The sequence below is a fragment of the Stenella coeruleoalba genome (genome assembly GCF_951394435.1).
Source record: "Stenella coeruleoalba genome assembly, chromosome: 14".
NCBI classification, from domain to species: Eukaryota; Metazoa; Chordata; class Mammalia; order Artiodactyla; family Delphinidae; genus Stenella; species Stenella coeruleoalba.
The window spans coordinates 67,391,408-67,410,425 of record NC_137160.1 but is presented as its reverse complement, the minus strand read 5'-3'; the positions used below and the strand labels follow the sequence as shown (position 1 = coordinate 67,410,425).

At 43.0% G+C, this 19,018-nt stretch overlaps 1 protein-coding gene across 4 annotated transcripts in view; it reads left to right on the top strand.

Moving 5' to 3' along the window:
• Positions 1 to 19,018, top strand: part of NF2 (NF2, moesin-ezrin-radixin like (MERLIN) tumor suppressor) — a gene marked incomplete at its 3' end in the record, with an annotated part of 79,347 nt that overhangs the window by 22,956 nt on the left and 37,373 nt on the right. For all 4 annotated transcript variants that reach the window (XM_079942814.1, XM_079942811.1, XM_079942812.1 and 1 more), the window contains exons 2-6: positions 2,900 to 3,025; positions 4,969 to 5,091; positions 7,059 to 7,142; positions 16,319 to 16,387; positions 17,228 to 17,310. In XM_079942814.1, coding sequence (XP_079798940.1) covers positions 2,900 to 3,025; positions 4,969 to 5,091; positions 7,059 to 7,142; positions 16,319 to 16,387; positions 17,228 to 17,310 — 485 coding nt within the window. The remainder of the gene's footprint in view (positions 1 to 2,899; positions 3,026 to 4,968; positions 5,092 to 7,058; positions 7,143 to 16,318; positions 16,388 to 17,227; positions 17,311 to 19,018) is intronic.

The window sequence follows — 19,018 nt, the reverse complement described above, 5'->3', positions numbered from 1 at the left end:
TCCGTCCCCACCAGGCCCACTGAGTTCAGGCTGTCTGTTTCACCTCTGCCAGATGACATGCAGTTCCCTGTAGAGATCATGACGTTTGTCTGTTTTTAGACTTATTTCCTTTTCTCCTTTAACTAATTCTCCCTTGTTCTTTAAAGCTTTTTCCAACCTGGGTCGTTACTGAGTCTTCGGCAGGGAACATTCTTCCAGAATTTCACATCCTCAGTGTCTAATATTGCTGGGCACACAGGATGTGCTGTGTAATGCTTGCTGAAAAATTAGCTGAGAGGATGGGGAGTTCCCTGGTGGCCTAGCGGTTAGGATTCCAGGCTTTCACTGCTGTGGACAGTGTTCAATCCCTGGTCGGGGAACTGAGGTCCCACAGGCTTCGAGGTGCAGCCAAAAAAAGGATTAGATGAGAGGAAGCAGAGGCTTTAATTCACATTGAGCTGTAAAGGAGCAATAAATACCGGGCTCTTCTGAAAATGGGTTTTGTTTTAGGGTGGGAGAAGAGTGTTAAGATACCAGTTACTTACTGGAAAAGGTGGCTGGGGAGTGCTGGAGGAGAGCAAGATGAAAGGAACCCCACAGAGCAGAAAAAGAGGCGATCTGGGGGGTTGCCTACCTTAGACCACCAAGAAGAAGGCCAGTTGTCTGCTGTAGCAGGCTGCCAAAGAATGTTTCCTTATACAGAAAGGGGACAGGTCTACTGTGGGTAATTAACTACTTAGACTCATTTCCAATTTGACACCCTACAATTCTTAAAGTTGAAAATATAAGCCAGGCATTCTGAATCGGTGTGAAAAAATTTACCCTCTCTTCACTTTATTGCAAGCTCCACAGTAGCAAAGACATTGTCTCTGCATTCAACAGAGATAATTTTGCATTTTAGAAACAAGGAAGTAGAAAACTGCATTAATACGAGATTATGTTTGAGAATTTAAGCTCCCAAATCAGGAAATCCACTCACCATTTTCTTGGTAGCTCTCGTTTAGATGCACCACACACCCACTTGCAGACAGCCCCTCGTGCCAGAGCCCGCCCTGCGGTGGCCGTGAGTTATGGCGGATTGGGGATCATTACCTTGATCTTCTTGGCCCTTGGGTATTTCACTACTCCAAGTTAATGTGTGCTCTTAAGTGTTACATTATCTTGTAGCAAAGTAGTCATTTATAATTTATATACTATGTACTGGCTTAAAATAGAAACAAGAGGATAGTCAGCATCCTGAAGCTCCTAGTTTTCCAAAATAACATTTCTTCAGTGAAGTCCGCCCGTAGGAATTAAAACCTACCGTGAATTAAAAAACCCTTTGTCCCAGTGTCAGACTGGGACACAGGTGTGCCAACAAGCATTATTAAGCCTTACAGAAGGGGAAGATCATCTTTTTAAAATAAAACATTTTATTTTATTTTACTCAAAATAATTTCTAAAGAACTCAACCTTTGTAGTGTTGCAGGGGCCCCACTGAAGTCACAGAGAGGGGACGGGGGCAGGGCTAGAGCGTCTTTTGGAGAAGGACAAAAGCTAGTCCATATCTCCACCCTGCGTCTGCTGCAGTTTCGGTGTGCTTCCATCTAGGCTGCTTCTTTGCTCTTGGACTTTGAATATACACACGGAGAAGGATGGGCTTTCCTGTTGAGTTCCTCGTAGGGAACACGCCGTCCATTCACATATATTAAAAATAGAGGGCCTGCTTGAAAAATCCTCTAGAATCAGGTTTTAGCAAACACCAATCTGATTTTAGAGGTCTAACTTATTTTTTTTCCTTCTTGCTTTTATAAGAAGTCTCTGAACCCTGAACTTCCCCAGTTCCTTTTCATTGTGCATCTTCAGCGTGCTAGGACCTTGGGTGGAAATTTCTAATGAGAGCAGGAGAAGGACAGACGCCCCTGCAGTCAGGTGGTCTTCCTCTTCCGATGTCTGGTGACCTCATATTTAAATCCACCATCTGTGCCCACCATCTCCGTGATGTGTCTTGTGCTCATCCCTGTACGCAGGTGTCCATTTGAATGTCCACCTGATACTTGGGGGCCACTGACTGGGGTCGAGGCCAGCAGCCGCTATGGGTGGCTGCATCACGGGTGGCAACATTTACTAAGCTCCTGGGTATTTTCTTCCCCTATTATGATATTGAACCTGCTTTTCTGGCCACAAGATTGAAGAGCTGAGAAATGGGCTTAGCAGCCATTGCTTCAGGTCCTTTTGAAAATGAGGCTACGGGATTAGCACACTACAGTATATTCCTGTCTGTTTGTCCCCTGGGTTTCGATACAAGAGTTTGGAGTTGCTGCATGTGGCTGTGGGTGGACACCTCCTCTTTGGCCTTGGTTACACATCATGTTGGGGAGAGACCCGTGATTGGACTGGCTGGTCTCTAGTGGTTCTTTTTCCCCATGATTTGTGACGTCAGTTACAATTTCGTACCCTATGTTGCGTTTTAAAAAAAAATCAAGTAAAACTAGTCTTTACATTTTAAAAAGCTAGCCTTTTATTAAAGGGCAGAGTCATGATTAAAAAGAAAATCAACAAGAAAATCTTGAGGAAACGAATGTCTCTAGAAGCTAACCCTGGGTTAATGGGAGAAGCTTGACTCTTAAATGTGGACGTTATTTACCAGCTTTCCTAAATTGGCAGCTTTGGGCATATTAAGATCTGTAAGGAACTGTCCAAGGGAGGTATTGTGTATGCTTTGCAGTGATTAAGCCATTAAGCTCTAATTATTATTTTCCCACTCATGGTTTTGTGTAGGAAGGTTTACAATTATTTAGGAATTCTGTGCTCCTCAGCCATCTTAGCGTCATCCCCACCTTTCAGAACCTGAGGTCAGGGGAGCAGAGAAAAGGTTTTCCTGCGAGCAGATTACCACTTGGGCTCAGCTGTCTTCCCCTGTTGGTTTGTTCCCTTGCAGATGAAGTGGAAGGGGAAGGACCTGTTTGACTTGGTGTGCCGGACCCTGGGGCTTCGGGAAACCTGGTTCTTTGGCCTGCAGTATACAATCAAGGACACCGTGGCCTGGCTCAAGATGGACAAGAAGGTGGGCCCAGACCCTGATGACACCAGTGGGGCTGGCATGAGCTCTAGATTTCCCCTGAGCATGTGTCTAGCTTATTGCTCATCATGGGGCATTATGGGTACACAGCAGAGAGAGGGGCGGGTTGCGGAGGAAGTTATACGGGACAGGATGCGGGCCTAGGGAGACCCCGCCCCTGTTCCTCACCGGCTACCCCGGGGCCTGCAGAACCACCCAGGACTGACCAGCTGCCATCCCTGGCTTCTTCCTTCTTGTCACCGGGTGTCACCTGATTGCTTCAGGCTTAATGCCATTCTGTTGACTGAGCCATGAGTCAGGCTTCGTGGATAGAAATTACTATTGTATTATCGTTTTGGGTTTTTTTCCCACAATTTATGTCTTTGAAAGATTTTCTTGGGGCTCCTGTTCTTTAGGGAATGTTTTAGAGTATTTTTGAGAAACACCATGGCCCAACTCAATTTATTCATTAACATGATCTAAGGAATAAAGAGTGCCCTGGTTCCCGCGGTGAAGGAAGAATGTCTATTTTGTTCTCATGATATTCTGGGGCTTCTGAGGCCTGGTGTACAAGTCTGGACTCCCAGCAGTTCTAATGTGGCTTAGAAATGGATATTGCCTCGGGGAACTGCCCTCTGCGTGGGTTCTTATGTGCTCACAGAGACGCTGTCACCTACTTACCCGCCAACCTGTCCATGGAGACGCTGAGAGCAGGGCCATATGTTTTAGTCAGTGACTCCTAAAAGACCCCTGAATCTCTGAGTAAGTCAGTGTCTCATTTTTACCCCCAGTTACCCCCTGCAATTGCCTACCTCATTCTATTATCTACTACTTTGCATGATAAACAGTGAAAGCCTCCCGTCTTCTACCAGTTTGACTCTAAATTCAGGCGTTCAAATTGTGTTTACATATGTACGCAGTAATCTGAATCTTCACGTTGGGGTCCCTGCTGGTTATAAATTTCACATGGTAATTCCCAACGATCATGAATGTCCAAGTGCTGCCATGCCAGCAAGAGCGTCCTAGATCAGGTTTATTTTGAATCTCTTGGGCACCACGACCAGGAATTTGGGCAGGAGCCTGGAGAGTTGTCTACCAAAGACAGCAAAACCTTCAGTATCATTTTGTGACTCTCGGCAAAGTAAATTTGAAATCGTACCTGAGTGTTGGCCAAATGGATATTAGATTGGGGGCCTCAGGAGCCATGGAGCCTGCTGCTCAAAGGAAATAAATTATGACACATGTTAATGGAGCCTTGTAGCCTGTCACATGGCATGTTTATGTCCTGAGATGAAATTCATTCTGGAGAGCAGATGGCCCAAGCTTTCCAGTGGGTGGATGAAGTTGTTAGAATATTAAAGGCAGAGTGGTTTACTGGCTGTGCTCAAGTATTTCGTGGGGCATCTCTAGAGGTTCCTTGAAACAAAGGGTTGCCATGATGGACGTGTTTTACTTTTGTTGCTCAGTTAATGTTTAGATGCCTTCACAAATATTTAGTTCTTCATCTCTAAGCTCCATTCCAGTATGGACCTAAATGTTGTAGGTAGTCAGCAAGACAAAAGAGTAAAGGAAGATTCCACTACTTGAGAAAATTAAAAAACCTTCAGCCTACCGTAAAGGATAGTGCCCAAGGCCTTTGAGTTATAAATTTCTAGTTTTTAGCTATCTCTGTGGCCTTGAAAACATTTGTGCCTGAATCATCTTAGCTCCACTCACCACTTGGGGATATTGATTAATTTGATTAATTCACCATGTGAAGTGAATGTTACCTCCTGTTATAGATGGCTTTGTGAATGCTTCAAACTGTAGAATCACAACCTTTGGGAAATGTGATAAATTTAGAAGGGAGAAAAATGTTTATACACTCCCTGCAGAAGGTCCTTTGATGGTGACCTGGGAGGGAGAGGGGCGAAACTAGCTTGTTTTTCTTTTGCTCTGTAATTCCGCAGGTGCTGGATCATGACGTTTCAAAGGAAGAGCCAGTCACCTTTCACTTCCTGGCCAAATTTTATCCTGAGAATGCCGAGGAGGAGCTGGTTCAGGAGATCACGCAACATTTATTCTTCTTGCAGGTACCCCTTTTCATGCTACCCCCCTGATCTTGAGAGAACCGCCCCCAGGGGTAGCAGCAGAGGCAGCCTGGGCCAACCCCTCGGATTTGACCACAAATGCCTCCACATTGTGAAAATGTTCTCCCTCTGGAAAGCCAGTCCCTTTGGTTCTATAATGAAAAACAGTCTTCAGGACAGAACTGTACTTGAGTGATGATAATTGGCATCAAATGAAATTGCAAAAGTATGATGGTGAAAGAACACATACAAGTAGCTCCCTAACTAGAAACATCTCTGAAGATGGCTCCTCACTAACTTCGAAGTACTCAATAGTTGCCCAGGACGTCTAAAAAGAGAGTCTTGCAAAGAGTAGTTCTTCCAGAAATTTAAAATCTGCTCTCATGAAGGCAGGACTTCAGAACTCCAGTGACACTTGGTAAATCCCACACACGTGGTACTTCAAACATCATGTTTCATGCCACTCTTTGTCTATATTGCCTTATTTTCCACCTATTCCCTCATTAGACTGTAAGCCCCTTTAAGGCAAGGCTCGTTGAGTGCACGGTGGGCACCCCGTAAGTAATTGTTCCACCGAATTGAAGAAATTAGGAGATCCATAATTATAGGTTCAAAGACAGCTAGTTGACCATCTAGAGGTGCAGCTAGGGGGACTGGTGTGAGGATGAGAACCTTGTCAGTTTTGCTTGTGTTCCTACTGCTCGCTCAGAGCACTTTCCGAGTTTCACGGTTAGTTATGGTGCTTGGCGCTGGAATGGCTGGTGTGTCCACCATCAGTGATGGAAAAGACCCTAGCAGGGCGTTAATTACATGATTGCCCAAACGTACACATATAGCCTGGCCTCCTATAATTAGTTTGAGCCTCAGATTATTGCATTAAGTAAATATTAAGTTAAATGTAATAACCCCCTCCAATAATTTCTCTTGCACAAAAAAGTTTGCCAAAAAAAGTGTGTGTGTTTGTATATCCCCTCTCCAATATTTTCATGTCAAAGGGAAGCCCGTTTAGTTTTTCTGTAGTGCAGCTTAAAACCGAAGGATTAGAAAGTTGCCCTGCTTTGAATGAAACCACAAAATGACCTCCTAGGCCCCAGAATGTCCTAGCCATATAGAGATGGCTTTCTTGTAAGCAGTGCCCATTCTCCATTTGACTTTGGCTTAATTTCCCCTCCTACTGAAATGTTGGAGCGCTTTCATGGCTGAGCAAGGCAAAATTTACTACTTTTATGAATCTGGTGACTGCTGACGTCTGTGAAAGAGAGCTGGCTTTCCCGTTGTGTTTATTTCAGCATGCCGTCACTTCAGGAGGCTGTCTTGCCTCTATGTCTGGAACATCACCCACCGTACCAGTCTAAGAAATTAAATGCAATGAGATATGTTAATTCAACATTATGGCTTAAGAATTATATTTCCCGGACCTCAAGTGGACTTAAAGGTTAATTGATCAAACTTTATTGCTTCCTTTTTCCTTGGAGCAGGCATATTGAAAGTGATGGGTTTTTTTCCTGCAGTCATAACTCAGTGGCCTCGCTGACTTTGGTCTTGTGTTAAGACTTAAAAGCAGACTCCATTTCCTCTGATTCTGCGTGTGCTCAGCTGGGGCCGAGGCTGCAATCACCACCAGAGCCGCTCCTGACATTTCCCGAGTTCACAGCTCTCCTCCGTCACAACCCAGATGTCAGTCTCTTTTTTTAACTATGAAGATTGTTTTTCCTCTTTGGCATTTGATCACGAACAGAAGAGATTAAGGGTTTTTTTCTGTGTAGCCATCTTACCAATAACTTCTCGGGGACCGAGCTCCCAACCTGTCGGCAGCGGTAAAAAGAAAAAATCGTTCCCTTTGTCAGAAAATCATTAGCAGGCTGGGTTGACAGGCCTCATTAGAACACGCTGCAGTGTCTTGCTGTGACCAGCCTGCACGGCTCCTGTCCACACACACGGTATCATGTCTCCTCTGTTGCCCCTTTCAGGTAAAGAAGCAGATTTTAGATGAAAAGATCTACTGCCCTCCCGAGGCTTCTGTGCTCCTGGCTTCTTATGCCGTCCAGGCCAAGGTAGGCTCAAAGAAGAAAAATGCATTCTTCCTGGGCATTAATGCATGTCACAGGATCACACTAGTCATCTGTTTCTTTGGATCTTCTAGGCTTCAGAGACTTTCCCCAGAAAGTGGGATGCTGTGGCACTTGTGGACTTGGGGGACCACTCTCACTGTTCCACTGCTGTATCATCTTGTGATAGTGTCTGTGTGTGTATAAACGATAAGTGTACAGCTTGATGAATTATCTGTGTAATCTCACTGTGCACACATGGTTAATTATATTCACCCGGCCAACCTCTCTTTTTATTAACTAGGAAGAATGAGGTTATCGTCTCCAGTTTTGGTCAAACATGGCCTTGGGGTCAGAAAGGCCCAGGTCCTCATTGCAAACTCATCTTCTGAGGACCAGCGGCCCTATGCCTCGGGACCATGTCACACCTTGGGGACTGTCCTGCTTCATCCACCTGGATGGACGTGCTGGCTGTGCTTACGGTCGGGTACTGCAGGCGGCTCTCGGCCCCACCAAGCCCAGCTGAGCTGTCTGGTGACCTGAGAGTCTTTCACAGAGAAATCGCTGCAGACTGGGAGTGGTGGGAGAGGGAGACCACTGGTCTTGTGCTTCTGTCCTCTCTGTTTTTATAAGATGCGCTACAGGGTCTGCCCAGGGTGCTTCATGCCCGTCAGATTTCCGACTTCAATCACATGCCACTTTCTCCTGATTCCTCTGCTTATTACCTTTCACTGCAGCATAAGATGACCTCAGAATTGGGACACCTGGGTTACTTTTGTGATTTTGCATAATCTTTTCAGTTATTATTTTCCTTTTTAGTTAGAGGTATCCATAAAGCCATTTCCCTGAAATTTTAGAGAAATTAATAAGACCCTCAACGTCTTAGCCCACTTTTTGGGGTAGCTTAAGATAATCTCAAAACTGGCCTGTCATTTGGAGGAGAAAAGGGTCTGTATGTGCTCGTCACACTAACAGAAGCATCAGGGTCATTTGATGACTCGTCTAATATTTGCTGAGTATTCACTGGCCTGAGGGGAGGTTGTTGACTCTGTCACTGATACAGACACAAGGTGAGTATCTGCCCTCAGTGATTTGCCCAAGGTCATTTGGGCAATCTTGGGTAAAGCTAAGGGCAGAATTCATGGCTTTGGGATTGCATTTTGTGCCTCCCCTATTCCATTATCCTGACAAATGAGTAATTGAGAAAACAGAAAAATGGGCCTTGATTCAACTAAAACATATGCTTCCTTTTATGCTTTGATTAAGAATATTAATAACAGGAAAAATGTGTCCTTTCAATCAGTATCGCCCTGACAGTGATGAAGCAGTTGTCACTTTCATTAAATCTGAGCACTTCCTGGCCCGGAACTGAGCTTCTCTCTAGCACGCCTTCTCCCCGGCTGAGAGGAGGCCCAGGTTCTCAAAGATACTACCTCTCTCTGAAGGGGTAGCCTTTAGTCTCAAAGGCTACATTTTCTTTGCATAAATTTTGGGCCACAAATTCAAAGGCCACCTGTAGAAAAAAAATAACTTTTCAGGGAACCAGCAGATGTTTGCTTAAACAGATTTCACTGTAGGAAAGCCCTCCTAATTTGGATCCTGCTAATTTAGAGATGAAAGTGATTCACAGACAGCATATGGGGTTCATATGGAGGAGCGTGCTTTAACTGTTTTTCCCGGTGTAAATTGTCAGGAACATACAAATAAAGGTAATCTATGGCTTCAAGTCTGCATTTGGGAAACTAAGGATTATTATAACATGCTTCCAGTTTCTAGGACAGCTGTTAATATTAATAGGGTGCCTCTGATTACAATATTGATCAGATCTTACACGCCTGTAGCGTTTTACAGTTTTACAAAGTGTTATAACCTGAATATTTCTTGCAATACTCAATGGAGTCTTTTCTGTAAGCCAAAGAATTTAAGGCTCAGAAAGGACTAATAATTTGTCTGAAGTCACAGTACTTGATGTTAATTTTTTTTTTTTAATAATTTATTTACTTTTGGCTGCGTTGGGTCTTAGTTGCTGTGCACGGGCTTTTCTCTAGTTGCAGCGAGCAGGGGCTACTCTTCATTGTGGTGCACGGGCTTTTCATTACGGTGGCTTCTCTTGTTGCAGAGCACAGGCTCTAGGTGCGCAGGCTTCAGTAGTTGTGGCCCGTGGGCTCTAGAGCGCAGGCTCAGTAGTTGTGGTGCACGGGCTTAGTTGCTCTGCGGCATGTGGGATTTTCCCAGACCAGGGCTCAAACCCGTGTCCCCTGCATTGGCAGGCGGATTCTCAACCACTGCGCCACCAGGGAAGCCCGATATAAATCCTTTTTTAAATGGAGTTTGTAGCCCACTTCTTAATGGACAGGATTTGAAGCAGAATGGAGCTGGAGAATGGAGCAGGGGTGAGAACCCTAGTGTCTGGATTGCATAATTTAGCACTTGCTCTTGCCCTCACTGTGAGAGGGGTCTCTGAGTACGACACACTACCTTTCACTAAATTCCAGGTTCATTTATATGGTCACATCAGTACAAACTTTTCAGTAAATCATCCTGGTTCCTTCCATTATATTCCATTTCTTTTCTTCCACAACCTTTCTGAGACAGATAGGAAATGTAAAAGTGTGGTGGGGAAAGTGAATTGAGCTCATTAACACATGGGATGTAATTACTCACAAATGTATTCATTACAGTATTTCAGCTGTTCAACTGATATAGACAGTTCATTCCAAAGCATAAAGAAACAATTACCCTTAAAGCATAAATACAGATATTAATCACATGGTTCAGTTAACAAGAACCATATTTCTTAGTAGGAGTTTAAGTTTTTTTTTTTTGTTTGTTTGTTTTTTTTTTGCGGTACGCAGGCCTCTCACGGTTGTGGCCTCTCCCGTTGCGGAGCACAGGCTCCGGACGCGCAGGCCCAGCGGCCATGGCTCACAGGCCCAGCCGCTCTGCGGCATGTGGGATCTTCCCGGACTGGGGCACGAGCCCACATCCCCTGCATCGGCAGGCGGACTCTCAACCACTGTGCCACCAGGGAAGCCCATTTAGGTTATTTTTGAATCAGAAATATAGGCTGTTTTTTTTGGCCCAGTCATGTGACACACCAAACCATCTTGCAATGTCTTAAGCCACCTGTTGGATTTTATATTGACAATTTGGTGTTTGAAATGTGTTCTTATTAAAAATGACTTTGGGAAAGAATGGTATGTAATTCCCCAATCTTGCAGGGCTGGCCAGCAGATTCCTAGTGTTCAGAGAGAGAAAAGACTGGTGGGAGAGGAGGCTTGTTGTTTCCTAGTGCTCTTTGATGCTAGTTAGGGGCAGAGTGCCAAAAGGCAACTAAGAAGTTGGGTATATGTAAAGTATAGGTAGAGTGGCAAGAGTTGAGGCTGGAGAGGTCTGCTGGGGTTCAGATCATAAAGGGTCTTAACTTTATCCTGTGGGGGATGCAGAGCCAGTGAAGGGTTTATATTTTGGACAGATCCTTTGGTGGCTGTGTGAAGGACAGATTGGAGTAAACCAGTTTGGAAACAGGGAGACCTGTTAGAAGGCTGTGGTGGTCATCTGGCTGAGACTGTGGGGTTCCCAACTTGGGCAGTGGTCAGTTGGATGGGAGGAGACTAACTTTAAAATAATCCAGGGGAAAAAATACCCAGGAGGTAAAAGTTGATATAAATGGTACTATCCTCTGCATATTCCCCTTTCTGGGGGGCTTATCCTTTTGCAAATGGGTATTTTCTCTCACTCAATGTCAATTTTGATATGTATTGTGTTGTACTTGTCGATGTAGCTCATTGATTCTAACTGCTGTATGGTAGCCATTGATGAATAAGCCTAATTTATTTTTCTATCCTCCTGAGGAGGAGGTAGGTTTAGTTTCTGCTGTTTCCCTATTATAAGCAGTGCTTTACTGAGAACTCTTTTATATGCTTCCTTGTGTACCTGTGCAAAAGCTTTTTCCCCTTAAGGTAGATTTCTAGAAGTAGAATTGCAGATATATCCCTGAATATAAAGAACTCTAAGGTTTCTAAGAAAAAAGCAGAAAAATGGGAGAAAAAGGGTACAAATAACAGGCAATTTATAGAGTATGAGAAGAATCTGTAACTACAAAAAGATGCTCAATCTTATTAGTAATCAAGAAAAAGAAGAATTAAAGCAACAATAAGGAAACATTTCAAACCCATGAGATTGACAAGGATTAATATAGGATGGATAAAGAACAAGGTCCTACTGTATAGCACAGGGAACTACATTCAATATCCTATGACAAACCATCATGGAAAAGAATATGAAAAAGAATTATACATATATGTATAACTGAGTCACTTTGCTGTACAGAGAAAATTGACACAACATTGTAAATCAACCTCAATTGAAAAAAAAAAAAAAGTAAAATAAATAAATAAATTGAATAGAAGCTCTGAGCTCATTTCCATGCAGGAATAGACTGAATTGGCATAAGCTCTGTGGGGTGATGGGTATGGTAGGGGCCTGTCAGTGAGGAGACACCCGCTCCCCGAGTCCCCGAAATTCCACTCCTAGGCCTCCACTCTAGAGGAAATCCTGCATAGCACACCCTTTTCACTTAAAACTGTCAGAAGAGAGTTCTTAAAGTACTCAGTTTTTTAAACTATTGAACTGTATTTCATAGAACAGAGGGGCTGTGGTTTATTTAAATATCTTTTTTTGTTGTTTTGTTTTTGTTTTCTTTTTTTTAATTGAAGTATGGTTAATTTACAATGTTGTGTTGGTTTCAAGTGTCCAGCAAAGTGATTCAGTTATACATGTATGTATATATTCTTTTTCAGATTCTTTTCCGTTATAGGTTATTATAAGATATTGAGTATAGTTCCCTGTGCTATACAGTAGTTCCTTGTTGTTTATTTAAATATATCTTTATTGGTAGATACTTAGGCTTGTTTTTCTTTCTATTACTTTTCTATTTAAATGGGTGCAGTGAACATCCTTGAGTACGCCTGTTGGGGCACATACGAACAACATTTGTCTATGATAAATATCAAGAAGTGGCATAAATGGGTTGAAGGATAGGAACATTTAAAGTTTAGATAATGCTAAGTGAAAGAAGCAGACAGGAAAGGCCACATATTGTATGATTCCATTTGTATGAAATGTCCAGATGAGGCAAATTCATGGAGACAGAAGGTAGGTTGAGTGGTTGTCAGGGGACAGGAGGAGGAAATTAGGACTTACTGCTAATGGGTAAGGGATTTCTTTTTGAGGTGATGGAAATATTCTGGAATTAGACAGTGGTGATGGTTGTACAACATTTTGAAAGTACTAAAAACCACTGAATTATATGCTTAAAATTGTGAATTTTATTATGTAAATTTTATCTAAAAAAATTTAAATAGTTATGGCCAAATTGCTCTCCAAAAGTTCCTAATTTAACTTCTACCAATAGTGGTGAGAATATCTGTTTTTCCATATCCTCATCAACAGTGGTTGCTATCAGCCTTTTAAATTTTTGCTAATTTGACAAAAAAGTAGATTTTTTTTAAAGTTTTCATTTCCTTGATTACCACTGGGGCATCATTTTCATAGACTTACTGGCCATTTGTATTTCTTTCCTCTGTGAATCAAGTGTTTATGACTTGCCTGTTTTTTCCACTTTATTGTTTGTCTTTTTCTAATTCAGTTATAGGACCTATATATTATGGATATTAACCTTTTATCTTTTTTTACATGTCAGTCCTTTTCGTGTTTTGAGTGACTTTTGGAATGACTTCACCAACTTAATATACACATGTTCTTCTATATTTTATTCTGGTATTTTTATGGATTTTCATTTATAGGTTTAAGTCTTTAATCCATCTGGAATTTAGTGACTGGTGTGCGGTTGGGATCTAACTGTTTATTCTATATATGTATTGATTAGACCTTTATGTTTCGTGAAATCCTATTCAGAGCATTTGGTCTAATTTTTCGTACATATAAGCAGAGGAAAGTATTTGTCTCTGTTTAAGAAGTGACTCTGAGAGTCCTTTAAAAGGTGAACTCCCTTCTTGAATTTAAATTCAATTGGTTTATATCAGGGGTGGATCCAGGTTTTGTGGGCCCTGAAGCTTATATAATTTAGGGTGTTCTTTTAATGCAAGAACACCAAATTATTAATATAAAATTAGGTACAGGCCCATGCAGGTGCAGAGACCTGAAACCCAAGCCTCATTAGCTTCCCAGCAAATTCACTCCTGCTTATGTTATTGGGATGCCTCTGTACATAAAATGAGGAGGAACAGCCATCTCCATCCATGGAGTGGTCTGAATTTCTTTTATATTCACCAGCCACCACAACTTGAGGATTTTCTTCTTCTTTTGTTTTTTAAAAAGACATTTAAGGGCTTCCCTGGTGGCACAGTGGTTGAGAGTCCGCCTGCCGATGCAGGGGGACACGGGTTCGTGCCCCGGTCCGGGAAGATCCCACATGCCGCGGAGCGGCTGGGCCCGTGAGCTGTGGCCGCTGAGCCTGCACGTCCAGAGCCTGTGCTCCGCAGCGGGAGAGGCCACAACAGTGAGAGGCCCGCGTACCGCAAAAAAAAAAAAAAAAAAGACATTTAAGAGCAGGCACATACCTCAAGGTGGCTTTAATGTTATAAGTGGAATTAGTCCAGTGGAGAAGTTCCTTCAGCAGTGTCTTTGCCACCTCCCCAGTGCTCAGATGTAGCATTTGATCAGTGGAGTAGCTGGGAGCTCAGTATGACAATGTGGATCATTAATCTTGCAAGCCTTTGGAGCCTGAATTTACAGCTTTCATTTTGCATATCTGCTTGCAAAAGCACTAGAGTTTGGTCAGCACTGTTGAGAGGTTTGCAAGTACAACTCACAGGGCTTTCTTTATCATCCTCCCCCTTTAAGAATCTGACAGGCAAAGAGTAACCAGTATCATCATAAATAACGTAGCTGATGACGGTGATACCTGACTCATTATGAGCTGGGCACCATGCAAAATGCTTACCTGACTGTCTTCATCCTCGTCACCCCTCAGGAGGCAGGCACTGTTCTGACCCTTGCTTTCCAGATGGGGAAGCTGAGGTTTAGAGAGAGGGTGCCTGACTCGGGGCCTCAGGGGATGCTCCAGAGCCCGCCCGCCCCCCGCCCCCCCCCACCCCCCCGCTTCAAAATCCTCCAAGACAAATGCTCTCGTTTGACAAATTAGGAAACAGACTTGGAGAGTTGACATGACCTGAGTTTTTAATCTTTTGACATCAGGTTGTATTGAATGCTGTGTGTTAATCATAGTTTTAAAATTTTTATGGGTCGGGACTTCCCTGGTGGTCCAGTGGTTAAGACTCCACGATCCCAATGCAGGGGGCAAGGGTTTGATCCCTGGTTAGGGAACTAAGATCCTGCATGCCTTATGGTGCAGCCAAAAAAATTAAAAAAAAAAAAAATTTCTGGGTATTTCATTTAATCCCCACAAGAATCCTATAAGATAAATACTGTTGTTATTCCCATTTTACAGATGAGAAAACAGACACAAAATTTCTAAGGTCACAGCTAATAAGTGAAGGAGCTGGAATTGAACTTTAAGCAGCCTGCCTCCCATACCCCCTCCCCCCCAATTTCAGGCTCTTACCTGTACTCTCCGCAGAGAGTACTGTTAAAGCTCATACAGTTCCTGACTTATTACACCCCCCTGGCCTTTCAGAGATCCAGAGAAACCAGTTTCCTTCATTTTTTTTTTTTTTTTAATTTTTTTGGCCACACCGAACAGCATGCGGGAGCTTAGTTCCCCAACCAGGAATCAAACCCATGCCCCCTGCATTGAAAGCGTGTTGTCTTAACCACTGGGCCACCAGGGAAGTCCCTCCTTCAAGTTTTTTAAATGAAGAAATGCATAGACAGGGTTAAGTATTTAAGTTTGACCAGTTAATTTTTTAAACTGAAAAAGCAATGCACTACAATTCTGTTATTTGCAAGGTAATTATGAGGTTCATAAGAGATATTAATCCTCGGGGCTTTTATAGAAGGGTAGTATGGGAAAAAGTCATGATTTACAGTTGATGATGAACATCTCTTCAGTCTCATGAGTGTCTGTTGGAAAACTCACCAGAAATCTAATTTAAGGTTCTTTGGGAATGAGGGTAGGCCATGTCCTCACCTAATTTGGTGGGATGTAGAGCCAACAGCCTTGTGCCAGACCTTTCTTTTGTTTTTCCAATGTTGGTGGCAAAAAGGATAAATGTTTATAGAAGATAATACTAAAATACTGAGCTTTGCTGTTTTGGGTCAAAAGAAAAGCCACTGAATGCTGATTGACAAGAGATAGGCTTTGATCTTCTATATATTTTATGGTTAGTTTCTTTTAAAAAATTCCTTCAATTCTGATTATTTCCTGGTCAGACTCACTTTCTAGGAAAGGGGTATTTGTTTGTTTGTTTGTTTTTTTATAAATTTATCCATTCTATTTATTTTTGGCTGTGTTGGGTCTTCATTGCTGCACGCAGGCCCTCCCTAGTTGCAGCGAGGTGCGCAGTTTCTCATTGTGGTGACCTTCCCGCTGCAGAGCAGGGAGGGGTATTTGTTTTGAAATCAGAAAATAAACTTCAAGTTATTGTCCCTGGTGAGTACATTAAAATGCAGGCCCCAGAGTGATTTGCTCTGCAGCTTCAGGAAAATCTGTTAACATTTTACTCATTTCTTTGTCTGTACGATAGAAATGACAGTGTTGGCATCAGATTTTTCCAAAGCATTTTTCAGAGCCTTGATTGAAAGGTATTAAAAATATTGCTGGCATTATCCCCAGCTCCCACCTATCAGTTGGCTCCAATTACCAGCCACTTAGAAGCATTTATAGGTAAGACTCTTATCACTGGTTGCTAATCACAACTTACACAGTTATGTTTTGTTATCTCCTTTCAAAAGCTGTTTTGGTAGTGACGGCTTCCTTCAGGAGTTAGAAAACTTGGCCACATTTCTCTACAAATGTCACATTCTTATTAGCATGTCACCCATCCATCCCTTATGGGATTATGCGACTCTGTTCACAGATATAATCAGTTTTGTATTTTCATCCAAGGATAACAAACTAGCAAGGTTGCAATCTTGACTTGTCATCAGAATTAAATTGCTCCCTGGAGCTGGGAGGGACAGAGGCTGAGTCGACCTGTTCAGAAACGCAGTTGTCTTTAGAATCTCAATCCCACGCTCTCCTTTTCCTCTCCTTCCAGTATGGTGACTACGACCCCTCTGTTCACAAGCGGGGATTTTTGGCCCAAGAGGAATTGCTTCCAAAAAGGGTAAGAAGTCAAATTCCCTGTTTGGGAAGACATAACCAAAGGACCGGAAGGAATATTGGACGTAGGTGGCAAGAACATTTTTATAAATGTTTTGTAATCAATCTCGAATAATGATCTCTGTTAAGAACATTAAAAAGCAAAGGTTCGTGGGATTCATTTGGGGTTGCCAGGACAGGCATGGCCTGCGGATGGTCCTTTCTTTAAAGGTGGGGGAGCTCAGTGATTCCTAGGGAGGGGCGTGGAGCAGCCTGAGTTCAGCCTGGGGAAATGAGCTGTTTGCAGCTGCGCAGGCGGGGTGGATAGGGATGAGTGGGGGGGGGGGCATTGTAGCTTTTAATCCTTGGTGGTGTTCGTCTTGTTCATTAGCCTCAGAAGCAGTCCTTCCCTCCCTTTTGCTGCTTCTGATTTTATAGCTCCGCTCCCCTGTCATGTGTGATAAAGGTCTGCTCCTCACCTTCCCCTGACTTTACCTGCTCCTCTGATGATTTCTGCAGAGGCAAAGGCAGCAGCACGTACAGCCTGGCCCGCGGCTGGCCCGAAATTAGTGAGCTCTGCTCCTGAGCAAGGTCCTCCCCCTGGGCTCTATGGCCCAGGAAAGAGGGGTGCTGCCAGGCGAGGGGAGCCCCGCGGCCTGAGAAATGGTGCAGCTTTCCGAGTTGTGACTCAGGTTGAACGGTGCTTATTTACACACCCACCTCTGCATGTGACTGGCTCCCTGTATGTGGCTTTTTAAAAATAGCTTTGCTGTTTTGTAAAAATGATGCATAATTATAAAAATACCAAACAATACCAGAACTTTCTTTGTGTGTGGGTTTTTTATTTTGCTCTCTTTTTTGCTAGGTAATAAATCTGTATCAAATGACTCCAGAAATGTGGGAGGAAAGAATCACAGCCTGGTACGCAGAGCACCGAGGCCGAGCCAGGTGAGGCTGCTTCATCACTGATTTATATTACCTTATGGGCCTTTTTTTCTTTCTTAAGGAACTACAAAACTGGGATGTGTTTGTTGAACAAAATGCAGTACCGAAGTATACAGAAGAAAAAGGGAGAGCTGGCAGCAGTGCTGGTCTTCGGTATTGTGTGTGTCCTTCTTCTGGTGCGTGGGGGCGTGGGTACTTACTGCCTGTCAGGATGTACAGACCTACTGCATTCAGTGCTAATTTATGTTCATTTTAAGAATTCTACTGAGTCCCTCCCATCAGGAAGCGTGCACAAACCTCTTAGATAGCCTCATCCACCAGAGGGCAGACAGCAGAAGCATGAAGAACTACAATTCTGCAGCCTGTGGAAGGAAAACCACATTCACAGAAAGATAGACAAAATGAAAAGGCAGAGGACTATGTACCAGATGAAGGAAAAACATAAAACCCCAGAAAAACAACTAAATGAAGTGGAGATAGGCAACTTTCCAGAAAAAGAATTCACAATAATTATAGTGAAGATGATCCAGGACCTCAGAAAAAGAATGGAGGCAAAGATCAAGAAGATGCAAGAAATGTTTAACAAAGACCTAGAAGAATTAAAGAACAAACACCTAGATGAATTAAAGGACAAACAAAGAGAGATGAAGAATACAATAACTGAAATGAAAAATATACTAGAAGGAATCAATAGCAGAATAACTGAGGCAGAAGAATGGATAAGTGACCTGGAAGACAGAATGGTGGAATTCACTGCCGTGGAACAGAATAAAGAAAAAAGAATGAAAAGAAATGAAGACAAGGCTTCCCTGGTGGTGCAGTGGTTAAGAATCCACCTGCCAATGCAGGCAGGGGACATGGGTTCGAGCCCTGGTCTAGGAAGATCCCACATGCCGCAGAGCAACTAAGCCCATGCACCACAGCTACTGAGCCTGTGCTCTAGAGCCCATGAGCCACAACTACTGAAGGCCGTGCTCTGCAACAAGAGAAGCCATAGCAATGAGAAGCCCGCGCACCGCAACGAAGAGTAGCCCCCGCTCACTGCAACTAGAGAAAGCCCATGTGCAGCAACAAAGACCCAATGCAGCCAAAAGTAAATAAATAAAATAAATAGAAAGAAAGAAATGAAGACAGCCTAAGAGACCTCTGGGACAATATTAAACGCAACAACATTCGCATTATAGGGATCCCAGAAGGAGAAGAGAGAGCAAAAGGACCCGAGAAAATATTTGAAGAGATTATAGTTGAAAACTTCCCTAATATGGGAAAGGAAATAGCCACTCAAGTTGAGGAAGCGCAGAGTCCCGGGCAGGATAAACCCAAGGAGAAACATGCCAAGACACATAGTAATCAAATTGTCAAAAATTAAAGACAAAATTATTGAAAGCAACAAGGGAAAAATGACAAATAACATACAAGGGAACTCCCATAAGGTTAACAGCTGATTTGTCAGCAGAAACTCTACAAGCCAGAAGGGAGTAGCATAATATATTTAAAATGATGAAAGGGAAGAACCTACAACCAAGATTACTCTACCCGGCAAGGATCTCGTTCAGATTTGACGGAGAAATCAAAAGCTTTACAGACAAGCAAAAGCTAAGAGAATTCAGTACCACCAAACCAGCTCTACGACAAATGCTAAAGGAACTTCTCTAAGTGGGAAACACAAGAGAAGAAAAGGACCTACAAAAACAAACCCATAACAATTAAG